The sequence below is a fragment of the Lycium ferocissimum genome, chromosome 2 (assembly GCF_029784015.1).
Source record: "Lycium ferocissimum isolate CSIRO_LF1 chromosome 2, AGI_CSIRO_Lferr_CH_V1, whole genome shotgun sequence".
NCBI lineage: Eukaryota > Viridiplantae > Streptophyta > Magnoliopsida > Solanales > Solanaceae > Lycium > Lycium ferocissimum.
This window is the reverse complement of record NC_081343.1, coordinates 55014311-55039857: the sequence shown is the minus strand read 5'-3', so window position 1 is coordinate 55039857 and position 25547 is coordinate 55014311. Positions and strand designations below refer to the sequence as shown.

General features: G+C 35.4%; 1 protein-coding gene, 1 long non-coding RNA gene and 1 other non-coding gene across 3 annotated transcripts; 2 read left to right on the top strand and 1 right to left on the bottom strand.

The window, feature by feature from the left end:
* Positions 1-11491: 11491 nt before the first annotated feature.
* Positions 11492-11563, top strand: TRNAQ-UUG (transfer RNA glutamine (anticodon UUG)). Its single transcript has one exon. It is a non-coding gene; the product is annotated as a tRNA-Gln (tRNA).
* An 8008-nt stretch (positions 11564-19571) lies between these two features.
* Positions 19572-21783, top strand: LOC132045431 (CBS domain-containing protein CBSX5-like). Its single transcript, XM_059436015.1, has 2 exons — positions 19572-20043; positions 20770-21783. Exons 1-2 carry the CDS (start codon positions 19697-19699, stop codon positions 21629-21631), a joined length of 1209 nt encoding a protein of 402 aa, XP_059291998.1. The 5' UTR covers positions 19572-19696; the 3' UTR covers positions 21632-21783.
* Positions 21784-23346: 1563 nt separating this feature from the next.
* LOC132045425 (uncharacterized) lies at positions 23347-25530 on the bottom strand. Its single transcript, XR_009412412.1, has 3 exons — positions 24794-25530; positions 24514-24604; positions 23347-23826 (listed from the first exon to the last, which is right to left on the bottom strand). It is a non-coding gene; the product is annotated as an uncharacterized LOC132045425 (long non-coding RNA).
* Between the last annotated feature and the right edge of the window lie 17 nt (positions 25531-25547).

The window sequence follows — 25547 nt, the reverse complement described above, 5'->3', positions numbered from 1 at the left end:
TTTGATACTTTAATATACTATATTTATGCATTTAATATTACATATGAATACATATTTGTAATTTAAGAATATCATTGTCTTCTATAACTTTATTTAATATACATATGAATATCATTGTTTTATTACAATAAATAAAAGAGCTTCATGAAAAAATATTTAATTTGATATTTTAATATACGATATTTCTATAGATTTAAAATGTCTGTCTCAGAGCTTAAAACTATATACATTCACTTATGAATTTATTAAAATTGAACTTTCTTAAATGTTTAGTTAGTGAAGTATTCATATCTTTGAGATTTAAATTTTAAATAATTTGTTATTTTTTACAACATTAAAATAAAAAGCATAGGTTTTATGCATATTTTTTGCCTATAAGCTATAACAGCCACATATTATTTTAATGGCAAATGCTGTTATAGGTGTATAACAACAACTCTCTATAACAACCAAAAAATTTCGAACCCAACGATGCGGTTATTGAGGGGTTTGATTGTAGTATTTTTCATCTTCAGATCATCAATGCTAATTGAAGTACACCGTTTTAACATTTTTAAGGTGTTTTAGATCTTCAGATAATAAAATAGCCACATATGTCTGTTACTTTCTTATTCTCTTTTTTCTCGTGCATGATGTGTTTAATGCACGCTTTGCTATATTTATATATCTAACTGTATTTTTATGATCCCAAAGTATAGGGATATTTTCCATTAAAACAATAAAGTAAGAATTCTAAATATTCGTCATTTAGAGAATAAAAGTATGTACGTATATCTATTGGAACTACTTTTTTTACGATATCATTGTAACTGATAGACTATGTAATAGTATAAATATTGTAAATATTCCCTTCCTATGGATTGTAATCGGAGTCCGTAATTTAGGCTAGTATCATTCTAATTAGGGATACCTACTTTGTATATAATAACCTTGATACATCAATACAAGGCACGGATTGATTTCCTACATGGTATCAGACTAGGTTTCCTTCCAAAACCCTAGCCGTCCACCTCTCTCTTTCTTTTCAACCCTAACCTAGCCGTCCCCTTCCTCCTTCCTCTTCTCCCTCCCATGGTCGACAACAAAAATTTCCATTCTCGCTTTAACCGTCACGAATGTAAAATCCTTAATCCCAATCACTCTAGACATGGAAACCTACCATTATCACGAATGGGCAACCCTATTCAAAGTCCTAGCCCGCGTTCACTCCGTACTCGAGCACATCATACCACCCACTGACACCGCTGAACTCACCGCGTATGACGCAACAAAGGCGGCTAACCTTCCGCTCTGGAAACGCCTAGACGCGGTGGTCCTTCAATGGATATACGCCACCGTCTCTCATGATATTCTTACCTCTATTCTCGTGGCGGATGATGTTGCCGAGAAGGCTTGAATCGCGTTGCTCAACTTTTCCAAGATAACAAACACTCACGGCGGCGTACCTTGAAACCGAATTCACCACCACAAAAATGGCCGACTTCGCTCGGTTATGGCCTATTACAATAGGCTCAAGTCTCTCACGGACGCCTTGCCAACGCCGGTCGCCAAAGTGTCCGATCAACGTCCGGTCTTGCGACTTCTCGCCGGCCACGAGACGTATGCACACTTTGTCACCACCATTCAACAAAGATGTCTTGCCTTCTTCTCTCGAAGTGTGCTCCACTCAAGCTCGAAGACGCGGTCGCTTAAGGAACGTGCCCGCGATTCCAACCCCGCGCTCTACTTTGATAATGATACCCTCTCCACCACCCGGCGGTCACAATAATTCCGAACCGGCGTGATAATAATCGTGGGCAGTGAATTTAACCGAACAAGGGCAAAATAACAACAACAACGCCAACCGCGGAAGCTAGCCGGCCGCGGCAAGCCGGGATCGCCCGCCGTGGCCGGGGTCGACGGGGACAGCCACCGCAGTGGGCCACACCGGCTCGCTCGTCGCCCCAGCACATCGCCCCCCCCGCCTGCACCCGACGAGACAAGCCGGGCCGACCCCGCCACGTCGCGGCCCTAAGAACGACATTCTTGGCGCGGGTCCCCGCCTCAATGAGCCTATTCCACGCACGTTCCTCCCAACTCGGGGTACACTCCGACGACGTGGAGGGCAGGCCCGCATATTTCTATCCTTGCATCAACCGGGATGACACTTGGTACATGGACACCGGGCGACTTCTCACACGATCGCCAACTCGTGTACTCTCACGTCTTATTTTAATTTGAGCAATAGTTCCGGAATCATTGTTGGTAACGGTAGCACTATTCCAATTCGAGGCTATGGTCATACATCCCTTCCCCCACCTAATGCTCAATTACGTCTCCGAAATGTCTTAGATGCTCCAAAACTCATCAAAAACCTTGTTTCCGTACGTAAATTCACTAAGGATAATAATGTTTCGTCGAGTTTGATCCTCTGGTTTTCGTGGAAGGATTTACCGACGGAGAGCCGCCTAATGAGATGTGAGAGCACCGGGAATTGTATCCTCTCAATGCCACAGAATGGTCCACTCCACCATCCACCTTCCTTGCCGCATCACCTAGCTTGTGGCATTCCCGCCTCGGCCATCGGGGTGCCATCCTTAGTTCTCTTCGTAGTAATGCCTTAATTGAATGTAATAGGCCCGTACTTCTTTTTGCACCTCTTGTCCTTTGGGGAAACATGTTAAATTGCCATTTTCCGATTCGTTGTCGTTTACTACTATGCCGTTTGACATTATTCATAGCGATTTATGGACATCTCCCGTTTTAAGTTCTAATGGGCACCGCTATTATGTTTTCTTTCTTGATGATTATAGTAATTTTCTTTGGACTTTTCCTATCTCTAACAAGTCCCAAGTGTATTCTATCTTTCTATCTTTTAAGGCATTAATACGGACTCAATTCGAAAAAGAGACATTAAAAACATTCAATGTGACAATGGGCGGGAATTCGCAAACGGGCAATTTCAATCTTTTTTGCGCCTCCAATGGTATAAATTTTCGATTTTCTTGCCCCCATACATCCCCTCAAAATGGCAAAGCGGAACGAAAATTAAATCCATTAACAACATAGTGCGCACTCTTCTTGTCCACTCCTCCGTCCCCCCTCTTTTTGGCATCATGCTCTCCAAATGGCCACCTACCTCCTCAATATACTTCCCACCAAAGTCCTTAGGCATAAATCACCAACCCAAGTTCTCTATCAACGAACCCCCTCCTATTCTCATCTCCGGGTTTTTGGGTGTCTATGCTATCCACTTTTCCCATCTACGTCTATTCATAAGTTACAAGCAAGATCCACCCCGTGTGTTTTTTTGGGCTATCCGTTGAATCATAGAGGATATAAGTGTTATGATTTGTCCACCAACAAAATCATCATCTCACGGCATGTCCTCTTTGACGAAACTCAATTTCCCTTCTCCAAATTGCACTCCCCCCCCAACGTCCTATGAATTCTTGGACCATGGCATTTCCCCATATACGTTGCATTTTCTATCTCCACCGCTCCTCCCCCGTCGTTCCCCGGTCCACCCCTCCACCGCTTTCCCCGCACCAAAGGACACGGCCCAGCCAGCCCCCCCCCCCCCACCGCCCCACCCGTGACCGCCCGGCCATAGCCCTACCACCCCCCACTACCTGGCCACAGCCCCTCCCGCATGGTTACTTAGAGGCCAACGCGGGATTTTCAAACCCAAACAACCTTTCAACTTAAATACTTCCACCCCTTCTCTCCATCTCGCCTCTCCCGCGAAATCAATGCTCTAAATGACCACAATTGGAAAGAGCGATGGTTGACGAATATAATGCTCTAATTAATAATAAGACGTGGGAGTTGGTTCCACGTCCCCCGATGTGAATCTTATTCGTTCTATGTGGATTTTTCGTCATAAAAAGAATTCCGATAGTTCTTTTTGAGAGGCACAAAGCCCGTCTTGTCCGTGATGGCAGGTCTCAACAGTTGGAGTTGGATCGCGACGAGACCTTCAAATCCGCCATCGTTTCGGCCATTATTCGCACCGGTTTTTTAGCATATCGTACCTACACACTTCTGGCCCATTCATCGCTGGACGTCAAGAATGCTTTCCTACACGGTAATCTTAATGACCGTTTATATGCATCACCCTATTGGGTTTAAGGACCCACAAGATCCCCATCATGTCTATCTCTTGAAGAAATCGTTGTACGGCCCAAGCAAGCTCCCCGTGTACGGTTCCAACGCTTTGCGACTATGTCTCCACCATTGGTTTTTCCACATGCGTATCCGATCACTCTCTTTTATTTATTGTCGAGGTTCTCGACATTGCTTACATTCTCGCTATATGTTGATGATATTATTCTCACAACTTTTCCTCGATGCTCTCAGGAAATCCATCATGTCTCTCGCTTAGCGCCGAATTTGCTATGAAGGATTTGGGCCTCTCGCTACTTTCCGGGTATCGTCGTTACCCGTGACTTCACACGGCATGTTTCTCTCTCGAAAAATTATCACGAATGGACATTATAGAGCGCGTGGCACGCATCGCTCGTAAGCCTGGGCCAGTACACCGGTCGACACCAAAGCCAAACTTGGTGCCACGGCCGCCCTCTCGCGATGATCCCACCCAATATCGTAAGTTGGCCTGCCGCGTTACGCACCTTACATTCACACGACCGCACATCTCCTACGCGGTTCAACAAGTATGCCTTCACATGCACGATCCCAAGGTTGCCCATATGCATGCTCTTAAACGCATAGTCCGATACATTCAAGGTACTATTGACTTTGGTCTCCATCCGCAAGTCCTCCATTGCCTCTCTTGTCTCTTATACCGACGCAGATTGGGGTGGTTGTCCCACACTCGCCGCTCCACATCCGGTTACCGTGTCTTCCTCGCGATAACCTCCTCTCTCCGGTCATCCAAACGGCAGCCCACTATGTCTAAATCGAGTGCCGAGGCCGAATACCGTGGCGTTGCTAATGTAAGTATCCGAGTCCCGTTGGCTTTCGCAACCTTCTCTTCGAGCTCCGTTGTCCAATCTTGGCCGCCTACTTTAGTCTATCGTGATAATGTTAGTGCCATATACCTATCGTGTAATCCAACAAAGACCAACGCACTAAACATATTGAGATGGACATACATTTCGTACGTGAGAAAAGTTGCCCGTGGAGAAGTTCGTGTCCTTCACGTCCGTCCCGCTACCGCATCGCATATCTTCACTAAAGGTCTTCGCGCGTGCTCTTTGATGATTTCGGGGACGCCTAAGCGTACGACAACCTCCCGCTTCGATCGGGGTGTGATAGACTATGTAATAGTATAAATATTGTAAATATTCCCTCATGGATTGTAATCGTGTCCCGTAATTTAGGCTAGTATCATTCTAATTAGGGATACCTACTTTGTATATAATAACCTTGATACATCAATACAAGGCACGGATTGATTTCCTACGGTAACTTTTACTTTGGATAAAGTGGGCATGTTGGAGTTTAAGTACTCGATGTGCCATGTATGTGAAATTCTGTATGGTTGGTCACTCCGAAAATTTAAAGAATATTATAGGTAAATTTATGTGGTCGATTTTATTTGATTTGATGAATGGCCAGGTACTATTACTCTCTTTTGTTGGCTAATTAAAATAGCTTATATAGCTTAATCTAGGCTTAGGCAAAGAGCTGAGCCCTCATAATTTTCGTGGAACATTGATGGTTCAATATAGGGGTGGGTATGGTACGGTGTGATATGGTATTAGAGACTTCGGACGGGAGTTTCGGTTTTCAATTTTTATAAAATACTATACCATTATCATATCAAATTAATTCGTTATGATTTGATATTTTTAAATTCGATTTTCAAGGTTTCGCGATACGATAAATCGGTAATCATAGTTTATTGAATTTCGACTTACATATAATCATATATAGATAATTATTACTTCGACTATTCAAGACCCCTGAGAGTATTTGAGCATTTTAGCTCAACATCAAAACCAACAATAAACCTGGAGAAGTCAAAAATCAAAATCTCTTCAAATGTGGAACTCAAACTTTGGGCAGACATCTCTAGCTTTCTAGTAACCAAGAACACTTCGTCCCTTAGCTTGATAAATACTTAGATTGTTCATCCTCAACCATCATTCTAATAATAGAGCATTAGAGCTTATTAGTACTTACTCGACAATATAAATAATCGTCCCATATGCTGAAAAAACTATGCGTCATAACCTTGTTGGCATAACCTCCTCTCTAACTTTGTTACTGCAGCTAGGAGTGTTCACGGTTCGGTAGATCCAAATTAAAAATCGAAATAACTAGTTAAGTCCATATTTGTTTGGTTTTAAATTTTTAAAAATTGATAACAATTGATTTGATTTTATTAAACAAATCGAAGAAAAAATCAAACTAAACCGGTAAGTTACAATACACTTTTTTAAAAATAATTATTATATATGCAATATATTAAATTTTAGAAATAATTTTAAATATTTTATATACTTTTTCATTCAAACTTTATTTTTTTCAAACGGGCTAATGAATTTTACACCTTAAACTCATTTCTTTAAAGAAAGTCATGAATCCTAACTTATTTATTTAAAAGAAAAAACAACTATGAAGATTTACCTAGATTTTTTTTAATTTTTTTATATCTTATAAACTTTATTCACTTGATTAAAGCTTATATAACTTCAGATATTATCTCCATGATACAAGAAAATTTTAGCCACCACAATTAAAGAGTAATAACGAATGATAAGTTGGAAAAAGGATGAAAAACTCTTATATAATTGAAAGTGAAAGAAAAAAAGTACTATTGGATTTCTCAAAAATCGAAAAACTGAACCAAATTGAGCCGAATCGACAACAATCGAGCCGATAAACATGTATATTTAGTTGGTTTGGTTTTAGCGATTAAGAAATCAACTAAATTAATTTGATTTTAAATAAGAACCAATTTGAACCGAATAATGAACACCCCTAATTGAATGATAACAATCCCACGACTTATTTCTTGCAAAAAGTATGCGTTGTATGTTGTATTTTATACTTGAATTTTCGTGATTCCAGGTATACTTTTTAACAAAAAACATTGTATATTACGTATATACACTAAGAACAAGAATATATAATTTTTTAGTTCTAATGTCATGTTGTTTACAACTTGTAAATTATTCATAGTCATTTTGCCTTCAGGTTACAACCCAAGCCGGATTCAATGGACGATTTTTTTTTTCTTTTCATGGATTCAATGGAGAAGACACAACTAGAAACAGAGTGCATTCAAATTCTTCATAATATAATAGAAAGAAAATAAAAGGGGAGTAATTGAAGGTATTGAAAAAACGCACCGCCGAAATGACATGTAATGAAACGCGGCTTCTGTTACATCAACCATCATTATCGTACAATCAAAATGTACGAAACTATAGACCATGATGTCAATGTGTATCGATAAAGCATTTTTTTACTATGAACAATGGTAGCAAGTTGCAATTATGTTGTGAAACTTTTCAACATATTTTTGGTCTTATACGGCAACGCCTCCAACAACTATAGGCCATAAGCCACCTTCCAGATTCCCAAAAAGATGCAGTGCGTGTTTCAAACTCGATAAGACCAAAACACGGAAGTCACACGGGGTTATGGCCTTCTTTATATTTGACCAGAGCCCAGAGGTATGGGTTTTCTTTTCTGTACCAAACTCTGCTAAAAGAAATTGGACGAGTTAGTAGAAATTCCGCGGGCAAATTGATGAGTGAATATCTTACTATATGAATGCGTATACTGAACGAAGATAACATATTTTATGTGATTAATTTAACTATTTAATAGACGAATAAAAACACACGCAAAAAGATTTCAAAATTTGAACTAGAAGTGATTGATTGAAAGACTTTATTGGAAGTTAAGGTGCTCAATCGAAACAAAGCTTAATTTGGGTGTCAAAATGGAACATCCTGATAAATTTAAAGGATTGATTATGTGTTAAGCCTGTTTAGTTTTTGGTGTTCCATGCATCCACATGCGTGAATGGCATTTTCATCTGTGCTCAAAAATTCTAAAAGGAAATACACGAGAAAAAGTGCTAACATCTACTATATATACATAATAAAATAATTTTAACTTTCAAAAATACATCGTAATTTTTTAATGAGTAGTGTCAGATGTAACCGCCGAGCTAATGTGGCTCCGCCTCTGCATGCATCCTTGTGTTTGGTATATCCTCAACCCGACTATTTTGAATTCGTGTAGGAAAGTTCACTTTAAAATAAAGTATTTTCTAATAAGTACAACCTGATTCCCTTGATATGAAATCGATACTTATGAATATTGACAAAAAAGATAGTTAGTACATACTCCATCCGTCCATGTTCTTTATCATATATTGACTTGATACTCCTATTAAGGAGTCAAAATAGAATGACAATTACCCTTAATTATTGCTAAGTAACCTAATGATTGAAATCAATCAATATACTTTAAAAGTTGTGCAGTTAATAACAATTTCTTAAAGTTTCCAACTCAACAATTAATAATAAAGGTAAAATAGGTATGAGATGATGAATTATTTCTTAATTTTATAAACCTAATAGGTAAAAATGAACATTTATTTTCAATATACATGATAAATGAAACTGGACGGATGATGTACTTATTATTTCTATCACAATCTTTAATACTCTAACCGGTAAAATTTGAAACTAACTCAACAAGATAATCCAATGGCTAAAATACCAGACGTGAAACCAATGGCGAGATATGGTCTAATATATAATAATAATAATAAATATAAATCTAAGACTATCTTACTCGTCCATGTACATTTCAACATTCCAACAATTATAAGAAGGCATGGAGGTCGCCACTTTAATATGTCCCTTTGAGAAATTTATAGACCACATATCAGAAACGCCCACGTGGCAAACGCCATCCATTACGTAGATAATAGCCAATAATTTTGATTTTGGGTGTATATCTACTCCCATGGATTTCCTTTCTTCAGGTCCATCCTTGTCAGCATGGTCTAATCACCCAGCCCAACCTTTCATCGGTTCCCACTTTTATAGTTGAAGACAAAATAGACAAAACAATCTACTTTTGTTCTTTTGAAAATAACCATATCGGCTCGAAAATCACTCCCTTGATTGATCTAGATTTGTCTTATACGTAGCATTTGCAGGAAGAAATATTTTCTTTCAGGTTTTTTTCTCGTTGTAGTTCTAGTTCTAGCTTTTTATCAATTTCTCTCTCTCTCTCTCTGTCTTTTTTTTTTTGTTTATTCGAATGGGCAGTTTTTGTCTCTCATATTTATTTTAATGAAATAGGAGTACGTAATTTTCATGAAACAGTAGCTACATATCGTGCCGTGAAGTAACCCTTTTTCGTTTGGCTAGAGATGGGAATAATTTGGATATTAACGTTAATAATTTATGATAATGGACAATATAAAAGGTTCCAATCTCGAAAAAGATGCAACATTACGGGATGTCTAACAACGTAATATATAATTAATTTTTGTACAAGATGTAATTCCCATGCCATATAATAGTTGCATACCTCCAAAAAAAAAAAAATTGTGTAAGTAGGGGTTGATCTGTAATATTGGTTACGAGTTCATGTAACTCCAGTAATTTTTAGATCTTTTATATATATATTAAGAAAATACTAATTAAATACTGTAAATATTTGACTGTGAACTCAATTATATTATAGTATTAGCATGAGATCAATTAGGAATCATAAACTTCAAATATTGAATGCCTTTGATATGTATCTAGAACTAATTAAAGATTTAGAAAATCTCAAGAGAAATAAATGATTTGATGATCTAATCAGATCTAATCAAATAATAATACTATATATGGTTCGAGAAAAAGTTTCAATATCTACTCAAACACTATAGTGGAAGTTTCTTGAATCAAGAGTAGACAATAAACGCCTTTATAATGCACACTTTATTTCAATGTGCGTTTCTAAGGAAAACATAAACGCTATAGTTAAAATTTAATTTAATTTAATTTGAACCAATCATATATAGTTTTGCTGCACCTATTTATAAGATATTTAAATTCTAGTGAAGCTTCTGTATTTTGCCTATAATTAATATTAACGTTAGGTTCACGCCTAACTTCTATCTTCTAAATTATCTCTTGCTAGCTCATCAATGAAATATTCTTACTTAGGTCCGTCAGTGATTATAATAAAAATGAATGATTAGTGATCATAAACAATGTAGTGTACGATATTCACGCCTAACTTCTCTGCTCTAAATCATCCCTTGCTCTCATCAATAAAATATTCTTACTTAAGTCCTTCAGTGATTATAAAGAAAAATGAATAACTAGTGATCATAAAGAATCTACTGTACGAAATTCTTTAATTGTGTTTTGTTTATTCTGTGACGTTTATGTTCCTTTGTATGATAAAACATTTTAAAAAAACAGGTTACACATATACCAACTAGTTTAAGAAATATAAGTACATAACCTATGATTTTAAAATTCAGAAAGAGGGAAAAGGTGCCCTCGTGATAATGTAAAATAAAATATACTACTTAATCATAAAGCTGTCAAACACTCAACCAAATTGAACGTCCTACTTTATTTTTTTGGTCTTTTTTGAGGTAAGTACAATTGTCTTTTCAAAGTAGGCAGATGATAGATATTTAAGCTCCGACGATAGATTTAGATAATGCTTGTGGCAACTAGATGATTAGCATTAAGATATGTTTTAAAACTACTATTTTGAATAATCACTTGTTTAATAATTCATAATTAAAATTTCAAACATCAAGTAGTCCCACTAGCTAGTAGACAGTAGGCACCGCCTTGTTTTGAAAATGCTTATTAATCATTATACTTCTTTTGCGGAAAAAGAAAATAATGGTTTTCTATCCTTTTTTTTAAGGAGGAATGATGATGATTGTTATAATAGTAAGGTGCAAAAAGGTCAAATATAGATTTGCGCTCATATTTATATGAAATCCTATTAATTTTATTAGGTTAAGTGATTTGAACTGGTGAGAATTTATATTAGTTAAGCATGACCATTACATGTTGTTCACATATGTCATGCATCTATTATATTAGTACAATATAAATATTGGGTTCGAATAAATTCTCACCATGCAAAATTTGGTACACCTTAATTAACATGTCAACATTCATTGAGATTCATTTAAAGAGACTGAAATCAGTTAATTATGGTGTTGAATTAGTTTGGTTAAACATCTGCAGTGCGACTTGATATTTACATGCATGGACAGTAATGTGCCCAGGGATATAATGTATGGGGATTGTAATGTATGAATTAGATATGTATGGGCTGTAATCTAATTTAGCGATTATTTATACCCTATTCTTATGTATATATAGGTTATTCTCCCTTTATTTATTATTAGATATTTTAACATCTTTTGAAAAAATAAATTATTGTTTGGTAGATGAAGGCGATTTCCATTGTGTGATCAAGCAATCTCCACCACATAGTTTGTTGAATATAATTTGGTGAACAGCAAACAACAAAAGTGCCTTGGCTCTGTGGTTCTATGGTGTAGTGGTTAGCACTCTGGACTTTGAATCCAGCGACCTGGGTTCGACTCCCGGTAGGACCTTCTCTTAATTTTAATTTTTTTCCTTTTACCTTTTTACGGGATGTAGAAATCTAAATTTTAAAATCCAGTACTAACAAAATATTTGGCTAACGATGTTGACGTTATACATTGATAGCTTTCTATTATTTTTCAACTTAGATAAAACAGAAAGAATATTAAATTAGGTAATCTTCTTGATAGAGTACACAACTGCAATTAGCAACCATCATACTCTTAATCATCTCGTGTTTTTCTTCAAATAAATTAAAAAAATGCAACTCTAAAAGAGTGATGACGTGAAATTTTGGGAAGAAACTTGTTTTGTGTTTGGATAATGAGCATGAAAGAATTTGTCTGTGACGTTTCATTCTCCAATTAGTTCCTTCTTGTTTTTTCTTTTTTTGTAATCTAGGTTCTAACAAAGAATACTTATGACAAAACCACCAAACAAAAGAAAGTTTATAAATTACCTTACTTTTATAAATGAAAAACTTTCTCTAATGCCCAAGAATCAAATATACACTTTCTTTAAACAGGTAACAATGTGGTCACTTCAACTTCCGAAAACAAAATGTTTTTGTTTCTATATTTAGATATGTTTGTGTAATTAATTACAAAAATAAATAAACAAAAATGTGATAGAAGAATGTCAGTCATTTTCAGGAGCTCGAAAAATACAATAGGACCAATACACTGATCAAGAGGTTAGGATTTGAACTGTTCGCGTTTATGTTCAATTACGTCTTTCCTACTATGTAGTTACCAATCTAATTATGTATAGCGAAAACGTTAGCAATCTAATTATGTAAAACGAAAACGTAAAGTATCATCAACGGGTATGATAGGGTGGAACATACTTTTCATCCGTAGCAAGAGATTTGAAGTCCGAGCTCTAAGAATAAAATCGTCTTTGATAGGGAACACTTTGTTGGGTTAAACGGCCCAAAAATACTCTTAACATGATGTGATATTGTCCATTTTGCCCCCGCACGTTTTCCCAAAAGCGCCTCACATCATTTAGAAAGATCCAATACCTTATAAGAACTCTTTTCTTTTCAAATACCAACGCCAAGATTGTTCGCACACCAACAATCTCCCCCTCGAACTAAGTTCCACATGGTTCATTACCATAATTCACAGGTCAGAGATTCAACATGTCTGTGTGCCACCTACATTGTGGTGTATTTACGGTCACCGAAGCCCAAAGGCCGTGTATGCGTCTCCAAAGCTATGGGTAAAGATCGTAAATCGGCCCATACACAGGCAAAGGCACTAAGCCGAGCCCTACGCCACATTTCGCCATCTTCATACTCTTCCCGCCAAACCATTGGTTTGGATAGCAGTTGTTGGGTTAAACGACCCAAAGATATTCTTAACATAATGTGATATTATCCGCTTTGGGCCAAGGCCGCACGTTTTTTTCCAAAAGGCCTCACATTATTAAGAGCATCCAACACCTTATAAGTAGCTCTTTTTTCTTTCAACTACCAATGTGGTACTTTGTTCGCACACTCAACACACTTTACTCCCCGAAATAAAACTTTCCGGCGTAAATCTTAATTAATCGAATTTTAAAACGAATACGGACAACTAATGATTTGCTTTTAATAAAACTCTGGTTTTATTGTCACTTAGTGTAAAGTCCACCAGCATTGAAGAAAATTTCATAGTGGTGCGGCATATTCTCAATTATTCTGAGTTCTATTTCTCTCACTTGTAATTGATTGTCTTGTCCTTGAGATAATTCCATAGTACGATTTATATCATTAAAAGCTGGGGCGAAGCTTCGGTGGAAAATTACACTATTTATACATGGTTAAATTTATTTATTTTTTATATATATAGTAGACGTTGAACCTTTTTTGACTTTTTCGTGTGTTTACTTTTTTATATTTTGAACCCCTTTAGTGAAAATTTTGCTTCCGCCGCTGATTAAAAGGCCAACTTGCTACTTTTGTAGTGCTATAGAAATGGACAAAGTTCCCACTCAATTGGAATTTTAGTTCTCTTCACAAAATCTTTGCTCCACATATTAGCAATCTAATAAAATATACGCTCTGCAATTATATATATGATACTTCCATCTTTACAAGTCAAGCAACTTGTCCATTTTATTCTCTCTTCTTGTAGCGACAAAAGAATTTGGCCAAAGTTCTATTGTGATCATTTCTGTGGTCGAAGTGAACCTTTTTACTTTTCCTGAGTTATCGTATATCAAAAATTCAATGACTTAATTAATTCAAATTCACGAGATATAAAGCGCATTAAAAAAAGAAGTACATCATAGCAAGAGTTTATCATTTCCCGAGTTCACTTTTAGATTAGGGCGGGAGATTATCTGATGTAGTCCAAAATTAAACGTTAACGGGTTCAACTTTTAAAATTTTCAGTTTTAAACTTATTATACTGTTAAATTATGGGTTCAATATGCGTTTAGTATCTTTGGAACACAAACGAACCTTCAAAACTTTGATGCATTTCTATAATGTTTAGTTAAATTATTCTACAAATTAGATGGCTGGCTTGTTAAATCTCCTTGTCAAGTTGAACAAATGGTTGTATTGTAATATCTCAGAGTAGATTATCAAAACCAGATCGTGCCTTAATTTTAAATTGGAAAAGGGTACATTTTCTATGCTTTTCTTTTTCTCCTTTTTGCCGCTAATTAAATAAGATTAAAAAAATACCAATATATTGTCACAGTTGTTTTTCCAAATATCTAAACTGACAATTCAGGCTTTTGACACAAAATTCATGCGTTTGCTCAAATCAACCAAAATATTTGAAAGAGAAATATTTCTTTTTGAAAATTCTTCTAAAAGTAAAGTATAGGACTAGAGAAACATGACCCCTGGAGTTGACCTTCTAAAGATCAAAAGTAAAAAGGTCACAATTCAAACTTAAATATTTCTGTAGACATTAGCGGTCTTCTTCTTTTCACCAATATTCAGCTGGACCTTCTCCACTTTCCTAAAATATGTTTAAGAAAACATCCTGTTTGGTAATCCACGCGGCAAATTATTTACTGTAGAAAATTTCATTAAATCATTTATTGTTGGTTGAATAGCAGTACAGTCAAACCTCTCTATAATTGTCATTCGTTATAACAGCATTTCACTATAACGGCCTAATTTTCTTCGGAACCGATTTTTCATGTTATATGTTACTTCTCTATAATAGCATTCTGCCTATAACAACAATGACATCCATTATAGCGGTACACTCTTTGTAAAATTACCTCTCTATAACAACCATACTCAAATAGCGTGTAATAATATTTTGTAAGAAATATATTATGTGACAACAAAAGTGTCGATGAAGAGCCCTCAACCTATCACATCTTGGAGATAAGAAGATAATTAAGACTTTAAATAACCTTCTGGAAACCTATTAAATTTCCTTTTGTTGAAAGTTCGGACAAAATTCTTCGTTAGTTCAAGCGTTATATTATCACTAAGAGACTAGAATTTACGAAACAACCTACAATTGTAGAGTTCTTACATCAAACTTGAAATATTTAAATTCTCAATTAATTTAAAATACATATGTTCCATAGATTTTAATTCTTTATCTGTATGGTGCAACTAATTATGGATTTAGTAGTAGTTTATTAGTCTTTTAAATTTTTAATTTACGAGATATGAAAATCAATTAAGATTTTAAAATTTACAAGTATATTGTTTTCGTTTATAACATAAAAAGTACAAAAAGTTAATTGTTTGAAAGTATTTCTTTGTTTATAACAAAAATGAGATCTAAATATCGAATGTCGATAATGCGTAACAATATCTCACTATAATAAACCTACAAATTTCGAACAAACGCTGCCACTATAGAGAGGTTTGACTGTAGTCACTGTACTATTGGCCATTTGCTCATTTTACATCTAGATCCAATCAAGCAGTCATGTTAAAGTCATAAACGATACACGAATAATTAAAATTATGAAATTCTTATCAGCAAAGATGTGGTAGGGATTGCTCCTCCCTTAACTAGAGGTGTCGGATTCGAGCTCTGGGTTTGAAAAAATACTTTGTAGAGAGTGCTTCGTCCAGAATGGGGCCCTACGCAGCGCGAATTCGGATATAATCGGTCTCAAATGCAAGTACCGAACACCAAATGAAAAACAAAATAATTATGAAACAAAATAATTATGAAATTCTTTCTTTTAACGATAAATTTAATCCAAATCATAAAGTTATGACAAAACAATAATCAAAGTTCGAAAATCTCACGTAAGTGGCCCCTTTCATTTTCTATTGCTTCAGGGATCTAGAGAGTTCTTCTGAAAACATCCTTATAATCAATACATACAATCAATACTATTATAGGCAAGGCAAAACATTAGACAAATTGTTATAACGACGTGTGACACAGAAAGTTTTAATACAGCTGGAATATATTGTTAGTACTTGACCGTATCACGATTTGACATTAATATCGAATACAGCTCATAGGCCCTACATATAATATGATTAATTAATGACTTATTTGTTTCAGTTCGGTACTGGCACATGGCGTTTGTTTTAGAACTAAAGTATCTATAAATGTTTTACATAGATAAAGAAATTATATATGAAAGAGAAAGGTGGTACAAAATTGTGGATACTAAATTATTGAAAAAATACAACAAACAAAATACGCTTCAATTCCAAATTAATTTGCGATAGGTTACATACATCCTTATGAGCATCTATTTTGGTTCATTTTAGACCCCATTAGATTCAATTAAAAAAAAAAAAATCTGAATTCTTTACGCTTTTCACTTGCATAACTGTAGCGGAAAAAAAAAAGACTTTAGCGGACATTGCATTTGAAGAAAGCTTATCAACATGACTATAGTTTCGATTCAAATTTCTGGAAAGAAAAAAAAGAAGAAGAAGAAGACGGTATTTCCATTTTTTTTTTTTTTTGAAAAATATTTCTGATCCAACATATTTTAATAGTCTAGATGCCACTACTATTGAGTACAAATTTTTTATACATGACAAAAAAAATATGAGCGATTCCACCAAATTAGTAGGTCCTTCACAAGTGGCGGAACCATAACTTTTAATTAATAAGAAGATTTAAAGAAAAATTAAGAATGCCACAATTAAGATTTGATCAAACAATTTCTAAACTCCCTTTAGCTTATCTTTTCACTTACATCAACGGGATTAAAAAAACTCATACATACAAAAAAAAAAAAAAAATTGGTGTGGTATGTAGTATAAAATTCTAATATAAGGGATTCAATTGATTTTTTTTTTTTTTAACTTAGCTTAATTGATATTAATAACAAGACCAGTCTAATTATCACATCTGTAACTAAGAACAACGTAAATTTGTGAACGATATTCTATTTAAGTCTCCAATAACCCTAATTAACATTAACGAGCGGCATCCATCGCTCTTACCTACCAGACCATTAGGACTAATACAGCTTTTGATTTTTTTAAATCGCACCGCTGCTTTGACAAGTGGTATACTAAAGTGGGCACAGATAATAAATATCTTCCAACAACTAATTAAGCTAAGTTTCAGTTTCTACCGTTTAATTGTTCTGTTGACCTATTTTTGTCACAGTTCAGACTACCTATTACGTTACGCTAAATACCAAAATTAAAATCTAACTTAATTAATGTGATTTCAATTAGATGACTGATCTAGCTGCTGATGAAAATAGGTAAGTAAACATCTTAATCAAGCCCATAAAATCACTTTGAATCCTCCAGGGCCCACTGTCTTGCTATGGAAAAATTGAAAACATCTAACCGACGGTTTTACTAGAGTTAATCAATTTTTTGCACGGATTGCCCTTCTTTTGGGGTGGTCTTTAAATTTTGCCCCTCATATTTGTGTTCTTTAAGTTTCTCTCTTCGACTTGATACGGCGTTAGGTTCGAACCCCCGTTCGGCGCATAAAATAAAAAAATAATTTAAAGCGAGGCAATACAGTGAGGAGAGTGTATGCTTGGATCAAAGATAATCATAGAAAAAACCAAAGTTATGCGGAGGGGGCAGACTTTGCCTTGAGACATTTTTTTTTTTTTTAACTTTTCAAGGCACACTTTTAGTTAAGGCATACTTTTGGTTATGCCTTAATTAAAAGTATACCCTATAAAGCATAGTTCCCAGGAAAATTTTTGCTTATACAAGCAAAACTAAATTATGCCTTGAGGAAAAGTTATGCCACCGGCATAACTTTAGTTTTCCTTAAGCAGTTATGCGGAGGGCGACTTTCTTGCCTCGAGACATTTTTTTTTTTTTTTTAAACTTTTAAAGGCACACTTTTAGTTAGGGGCATACTTTTGGTTATGCCTTAATTAAAAGTAAGGCCTAAAGGCATAGTTCCTTAAGGAAAATTTTGCCCCTATAAGCAAAACTAAATTATACCTTGAGGAAAAGTTATGCCCCCTCCGATAACTTTATTTTTCCTAATAAATTATGCGGAGGAGGGGACTTCGTCTTTGAGACATTTTTTTTTTTTTTTTTTTTAACTTTTCAAGGCACACTTTTAGTTAAGCATACTTTTAGTTATGCCTTAATTAAAAGTCTGCCCTATAAGGCATAATTCCTTAAGGAAAAGTTTTGCCCCATAAAGGCAAAAAACTAAATTATGCCCCTCCGGCATAACTTTAGTTTTAAACCAGGAAGTTATGCTTATGGCGGACTTTTGCCTTGAGACATTTTTTTAAAAAACTTTTCAAGGCACACACTTTTTAGTTAAGCATAGTTTTGGTTATGCCTTAATTAAAAGTGCCCCATGCGCATAGTTCCCCCAAGGAAAAGTTTTCGCTCCATAGCGCATAACTAAACTATGTCTTGAGGAAAAGTTATGCCCCCTCCGCATAACTTTAGTTTTTCCTTAAGAAGTTATCGGAGGGGCGACACTCTCCACTCAATACCGCCTTGCGAAATTATTTCTTTATTTTATCTTGAGCGGGGGTTCGAACCCAAAACCTCGTATCAAGCTGGGGCAAAACTTAAAGACCACAAATATGAAGGCAAATTTAAAGAAGAAATATGAGCGGCAAAATTTAAAGAAACCCCAAAAGAAATTCTACGCGAATTGCCCAAAGTTAATTACTCCATATATTGGTAACTATTTTGTAAATAATTTTGATATATAAATAAAATTTTATATTCTCCAAATAACGCACTTATATATGAGATCCCTATTACAATTTGCAAAGCATTATTGTCTAATTTATGTAATAAAACGCATAAAATATTGTAGGCAATTTCAAAATTTAAATTTTATTTTGAATGTCGGCAAACTAACTAATCACTTGGCCCAAGCCAAAACTATCAATTTTTACCGAATTAATAGCCAATAATACCCTATCCAACAACAACAACATACGTTATGCAATCCCACAAAGTGAGATCTGAAAAGGGTAGAATGTACGCAGACCTTACCTACCGTGGAGGTAGAGCATTTTTGATAGACCCTCGGCTCGAATAATACTCCATCCATTCCAACATAAAATAATTTCTGACCCTTTCCTTATGATCCAAAAATAAATTTTCAAAGTCCAAAGATATATTAATTAATTTTTTCCATAATTATTCTTCTTTTTAATAGATTTTTCAACTATAATGAAATCCCTGACATTGACCATCTCTCTTCTTAGAGGAGTACTGTACAACCTGGATCACCTCATGTATGCGTGTGCCTGTAATTAAATTAATTCGATTTGGATTCAAACACTATTTGCTTAACACCAAACTTAATCAATTAGTACTTCTATTCTATTTTAAATTTAACACCAAATCGTACCAAACCAAACGTACAATATTACTGCAACTTTTAATTTTAAAAATAAAAGTTGGTTTGATTTGATAAGATAAATAAATAATTACAGCTAGATAGATTCGACATATCAAACAATCTCACTAGAACCTTCCTTCTCTTTCTCGTTAAAAAGTGTAGTAAAAAAGTAATTTAAAAAAAAAAAAAACAAGTGGAGAAAAAAAAAGAGAGAATAGGTCACCTGTGACCGGCTATAGTCAGTATATACACCTATAAATACCTCAATCTCCTCATTTATCTTCAACCTTACATTCACATTTTTCACATCATCTCCAAAGTCATCCATCCAATTTCCCCGGAAAAAATAATAATCTCCGGTCACCGTCTGCATCTCGTATAAAACATTCTTGCATTTGTATGGCAGTAAGTTTTTTGAATCGTGAGGTATCTGACCTGTGTTTAGGTAAGCCGGCTTTAAAGCCAATTCCGGCTAAAGCCACTGTATCTGAGGCGTTGACCACTTTGAAAAAATCCGGTGAGACTCATGTAAGTGTTTGGAGTTGTGACCATACTAGGAAGGTTCTAGAAGAAGGTGGAGAGGATTCGGTGTGTCGCTGTGTAGGGAAGATCTGTATGGTTGATGTGATTCTATTTTTATGTAAAGAAGAGAATTTGAGGGATCCTTCTAAGGCTCTTGAGACACCTGTGGACAAGATTTTGCCTATAGGGAATTCTATTGTCAGGCATTTGGATCCTAATTCAAGGTAATAATTTGGATCTTTTTTTTTTTTCCACCGCATTGAATTATTATTATTATTATGATGTTTTATAGCTTATGTATTGTTTTTTTCCTATGGATTCTTAGATTCTTGAACGTATATTATTTGGAAGCAGAGGTGAGATTAAACAATGGAGGAAAGGGATAATTGTAGAATGAATTACTATTAGGATAATGTGTGGGGATACTGCTAAAGAATATGCTGAAAAGAAAAAAGACCCTTTTTGGGCAATCAAGATCCCAACTTTTTTCATTATAACTTTGTTTATTCTGAATTCATTTATTCAAATTCTAGATCTACTTGTTCATCAGTTAACTTTGCCGTTTTCTGATTTAGCTTTCTTGTTTATGTGAATAATAACCTTTGGCACATTGAGATCTAACCATATTTTGAGGCTTGACATGTGTGTATCATTCAATTGATGTTTTGCTAAACATTTTGTTTTGCTTAATTTTGTTGTTGATATTATTGGCTGGACCCAATTGGTTTGAGATTGAGACATATTACCATTAGAAGAGTAATCTCATTTATTTTGTGTTTGTTGGTATGGTTGTGACTTATGGGTCATAATTGTGAACCCACAAAGCTATAATAAATGAGATCAAAGTGAGATGTATCAATGTGATTCAAATGATCTGGAGTAGCAAGCATAGTAGATTGATTGCTCGATATTATTGCAGACTTCTCATATGTCTTTCTTGTGTTTTTCAGCTTGCTGGAAGCCATTGATTACATTCTTGAAGGTGCCCAGAACTTGGTTATACCAATTCAAAACTACAGGAGCACCCCTTCGAGAAAAAAGCTTTTGAGTAAAGCATCATCTCTGAGTCCCACAAATCACAACGGTGTTGAATACTGCTGGCTAATGCAGGAAGACATTGTCCGGTTCCTTCTGAACTCCATTGGAGTCTTCTCTCCTATGCCCACTTTTACAATTGAATCAGTCAACATCATAAATCACGACATGATGACTGTTAGCTATCATGACCCTGCAATCTCTTCCTTGGATGCCATTACTCGAGCGTATATTGAGCAGAGCTCTGTTGCAGTTGTCGATGAAGACAACCGATTGATTGGTGAAATCTCTCCCTTCACTCTGGCCTACTGTGATGAGACCGTTGCAGCAGCAATTGCGACCCTTTCAGCTGGTGATCTCATGACTTACATTGACTATGGTGGTCCTCCAGAGGACTTGATCGAGTTGGTCAAGACGAGGTTACAAGAAAAGAAACTTGGGGCAATGGTGGAACTAATAGATGAAGAGTTTTCACTGTCTTCATCATCATCTTCTGCTTCGAGTTGTTCTTCAGATGATGAATCAGGCTCAAGCAAAGTTAATGTGCTAGGTCGATATTCTTCAGCAAGAAGATCTGAGGCCATTACTTGTTATCCATGGAGTTCATTGGTGGCTGTGATGATTCAAGCTCTTGCGCATCGTGCTAATTCCATTTGGGTCATGGATGAGGCTCATAATTTGATCGGAGTTGTAACATTTAAAGGAATTCTGGAAGTTTTCAGGAGTATTGCTAATGCGAGGCGTAAACCAGAAAGGGAGAATACATCAAAGCAATAATGAACACATATTTGCCCCATATATATATATATATATATATATATATATATATTGTGTTAAATGTCTTTCAAATGCGACTATGTTTGCATAAATTTTGCTTGAATGAACAGAAGGCTTATTGGAGGTGATTGGAAAACATTTTGTTTGAACTATTATCAAGTACTATTTCTCTCTCTCTCTTTTTTTTTTCCTGTTTGGAAAATACCTATCAGTATTAATCTTATGACTTTTGCTAGATATTATGAGTATATAAAAGGAAAACAAATCTGAATTTTGTGTGGACTAAAACTTTTCAATCAATTATCCAGATGCTCGCAATTTTTTTGGCAGATAGTTAATTTTAGTCCAAGAATCTAGAAACTAATGAATGGCCTTTGAATGAATGAATGCCTCCTTTCTGGCAAGGAAAACAAAGTCTTTTTCTGGAGTATAGTGCTACGAAATTACACAACCATTTTCATAAAAAGCATGGACAATGAGAAGAATTTTCTGTCACAAATTTCTTTGTTCTAAAACTATCAAATTTATCAAAATAAATGAACGCCAAGAAGAATTACTACAATTTCGTAATGCTAAAACCACCCAAAGTAAAATATCTTCAAGTATTCTTATGTTGAATAATTAATTAATCTATAGTGAATTTGAGCAAGGATAGATTAGATAGTCTGGTAGTTTAATAAGAATTACTTTTTGAATAAGATTATTTGGGAGGAAAATAAAGGTAGCATTGTGTTTACTGAGTAGCTAACAAGTTATTAATTTCGTCACTAAGAAAGTATGGCAGATTTCAATAGCTTTAAGGGAAAGTCAAGACCGCGACAGCAAATTTCCTTGAGAACTTGATAACTCACTACTTATAAAGGTAATTTAATTGTATTTCATTAAGAATCTTACACTCTCTAATTATGAAATGAATTGGCCAAATTAACACGACCAGCAAAACGAAAGCGAACAAAAGAATCCTTCCAACACTGAAAGGTGTGGCCTAACAGTAATGAAGTTGGGGAAAATCATGATATCAGAGTTCAAATCCTGGCAAACACAAAAACCTCTAGGTGATTTGCTTCCATTTGCGTAAGTCTTCATAAACAACACATGTGTTGGTGGAGGTAGCAAATATCTAGTGGAATAATCAACGTATACGAACGTTATAAATAATAATAATTAAAAAAAAGGACGAAAAATTACCATCTTTAGCATATGATGAATGATGTCAAGTCACCAAATAATTCCAGTTTCAGTTACATACATATGTGTTTTGGACAACAAGACTTTCCAAGTGCATATGCCAGCTTTTTATAACACACACCAGCAAGTGACAAAAACAAGACCAAAAAACATGTCTTCACTACTCTCTGTCTGTGTGTGGGTATGTCATGTGTGTTGGCTTTACTCATAAAAAAATCCTATTCTCTCAGCAACTCCATTAAAAAAAAATGTAAACATAAGTTAGTTTTGATTTCCAATTTAGCGAGTAGTTACGTTTAGTTATCAACCTCTAGTAACACCGGTAGCTACGTTAGTGATGAAAAATGAAATAAAGGACAAGTGAAAACAATTATGCAGAATCGAAAGAATTTCCACAAACCGTGTAAATACAACTGCTAATGGCACATCGAAACCTGCCGAATACCTTAAAACTGAAGCTAGTAGTTGTCATTACCAGATATATGAAAATTAAAACCTTTAGCAGATTTAAAGGCTGATTGACAGGGTTTCCTTTCCAACTTTAGATATAATTGGAGTAAATTAAAGGATAGAAAGTACAATTGACTGATTTACTAATCAAGAAACAGCAGCCTGAGTTTTCATTCTGATTTTGTCTATTATTGACAGATGACTGAGAAATTTGTATGTAGGAAGCAACAATTTTTGAGGAAAAGAAATAGCTCCCTGCTTATTATCTCAAATATACAGTAATGCTAGATGTGTAAGCTTGGCTTATGCAAGGGCTTAAAATTATCAAACGGTCAAAACGAAGGATAACTTTCATTCATCATATGACTATCTATACCAGTACTTGAGCTCAGATATGCAGGATGACAAGGCCTTTTGTGCTTGAAGGTTATCGGAGTCCATATGAAGGGCATCTTTGTATAACCTTTGAGCCTGCTGCAATAACTTCACCTTCTCTCTACTAGTTCTAGGCCGCAGGCGAGATCTGTGCTGCAATGCTGTGGCCCATCTGAAAAGAGCTGTACAAAGAAAATTTGTCTTAAAGCCCACATGGTAAGTTACCATAAACAGAACTCTTCTATTCTCCTTTGGGACAGATCCCAGTACCAATGGGCAATGAGCCAAGCTATACAATGAACAGCTGAGTACTTTTATCATAAAAACAATGAGCACCATAAATCGGAGGGGTGGGGTGATATTTGCTTTCCGCACGGTCCTCCTAGTTCATTTGTTATTCTCCAACTTCAAATTCACCAAAGATATCATATCACTTTACCACTTAAAGATTAGCGAAGCAGAAAGAGAAGATTAAACAAAAAAAGTGTGTGCAATAGTTTATCTAGGTGATCCGGCATATCAGCTGGTGCTGAGATGACACCAGCTTTGTCCTCTCATTAGTTAATAGTCAAAAACATTAGGAACTTATGACACCAGCTTTGTCCTATCTAGGGAAAGGTCATTTATTGTCGATAGATTCCATTACTTGTAAGTTACTCTCCATAGCAAAAGAGTGGACTAAGAAGAGAAGAGTTTAAAAACAATGGTCATGACTGGAATGATTATAAGTCCAAAATTCTCAGCAGTGATGGTAAATACTTCTCCCTACTTTTCTTATCAAAACAAAACAAAAAGCAGAACGAAGACCATGGATTAGTACACATAAAAAACATTAAATTACAGTATAGAAGAATAGTTATTTCTCATACCATCAGGTGCATATACATTTCCTCTGGACATCATAGCATCAAACTTATCAATTGCAGCCAAGAAAACTTTGTCAGCATCACGTGCAGCGCCCTGGAATTTGTCAGAAGAACTGTGACAATCTGATAGCTTTAGAAAAGAGCACAAAGCCGCTAAACTATGCTACTTGAAATTAGTCCAAAATATGGGATTTAATTCCTTTACATGATGATTTTCAGTTCAAACCACCAGAACAAAAAAAATTAGTTAAAGTAACCTAGTTATCTGAAAGAAGATGCTTACAGGTCCAATGTCTGCAATCAACTGTGCACGCAATGAGAGAGCAATCCCCCAATTATATAAGGCTCTCACATCATTCCCATCAATCGACAAGGCCAATCTATACTGTCTTCCTGCCTTAATGAGTAATTCTTCACACTCTTCACAGACATTTACAAGATAAGATGGTGTTTGTCTTTCCTTGGAACTGTATCATCTAGCGCATCACGTATTTTAGTCCGTTTATTGACCGATACAGAATCAGTTAGTAAAGCTCTCAAATCACGACTGATCCTTAACTTAAGTTCTCCATGAAGAAGGTAAGTATTTCCTAAATGTCCCACAGCCAATAAACTCATGGGCCGGATATCTATAGCTTTTGAGAGCAATATGGCAGACTCGTAAAACGCGTTCTCAGCATGCCTCTCACTATCTTGCCTCCTTAAACAGTCCTTTGCTTCTTTAACTAGAAAATTAGCCTCAGTAAGGTACGTATTAAATTGCAAATCGATGGAACCTGCTGAAGATGGAGAGTAACCAAATTCACATTCATTTGATGCCTCGTCTCTAGCCATGGAGGGTTCGTTTTCATGATCTCTCATCTCCTCTCCAACAAAATGCCTGTAAGTATCTTCATCATTTTCTTTTTCACCGAAGTGGCTACTTATTCCTTCTAAACTCTCCACATTATTTTCATGCAACAAAGATGCTTCAGTTTTAGTTTGCTCCATATTGACACTAAAATCCATAGAATCAACTAAGCCATCCATCAGAGGCC

Coding starts and splice junctions, on each gene's coding strand:
- LOC132045431 (XM_059436015.1), top strand. CDS start 19,697: ATGGCAGTAAGTTTTTTGAATCGTGAGGTATCTGACCTGTGTTTAGGT. Junction 20,044..20,769: donor CATTTGGATCCTAATTCAAG/GTAATAATTTGG, acceptor TGTGTTTTTCAG/CTTGCTGGAAGCCATTGATT.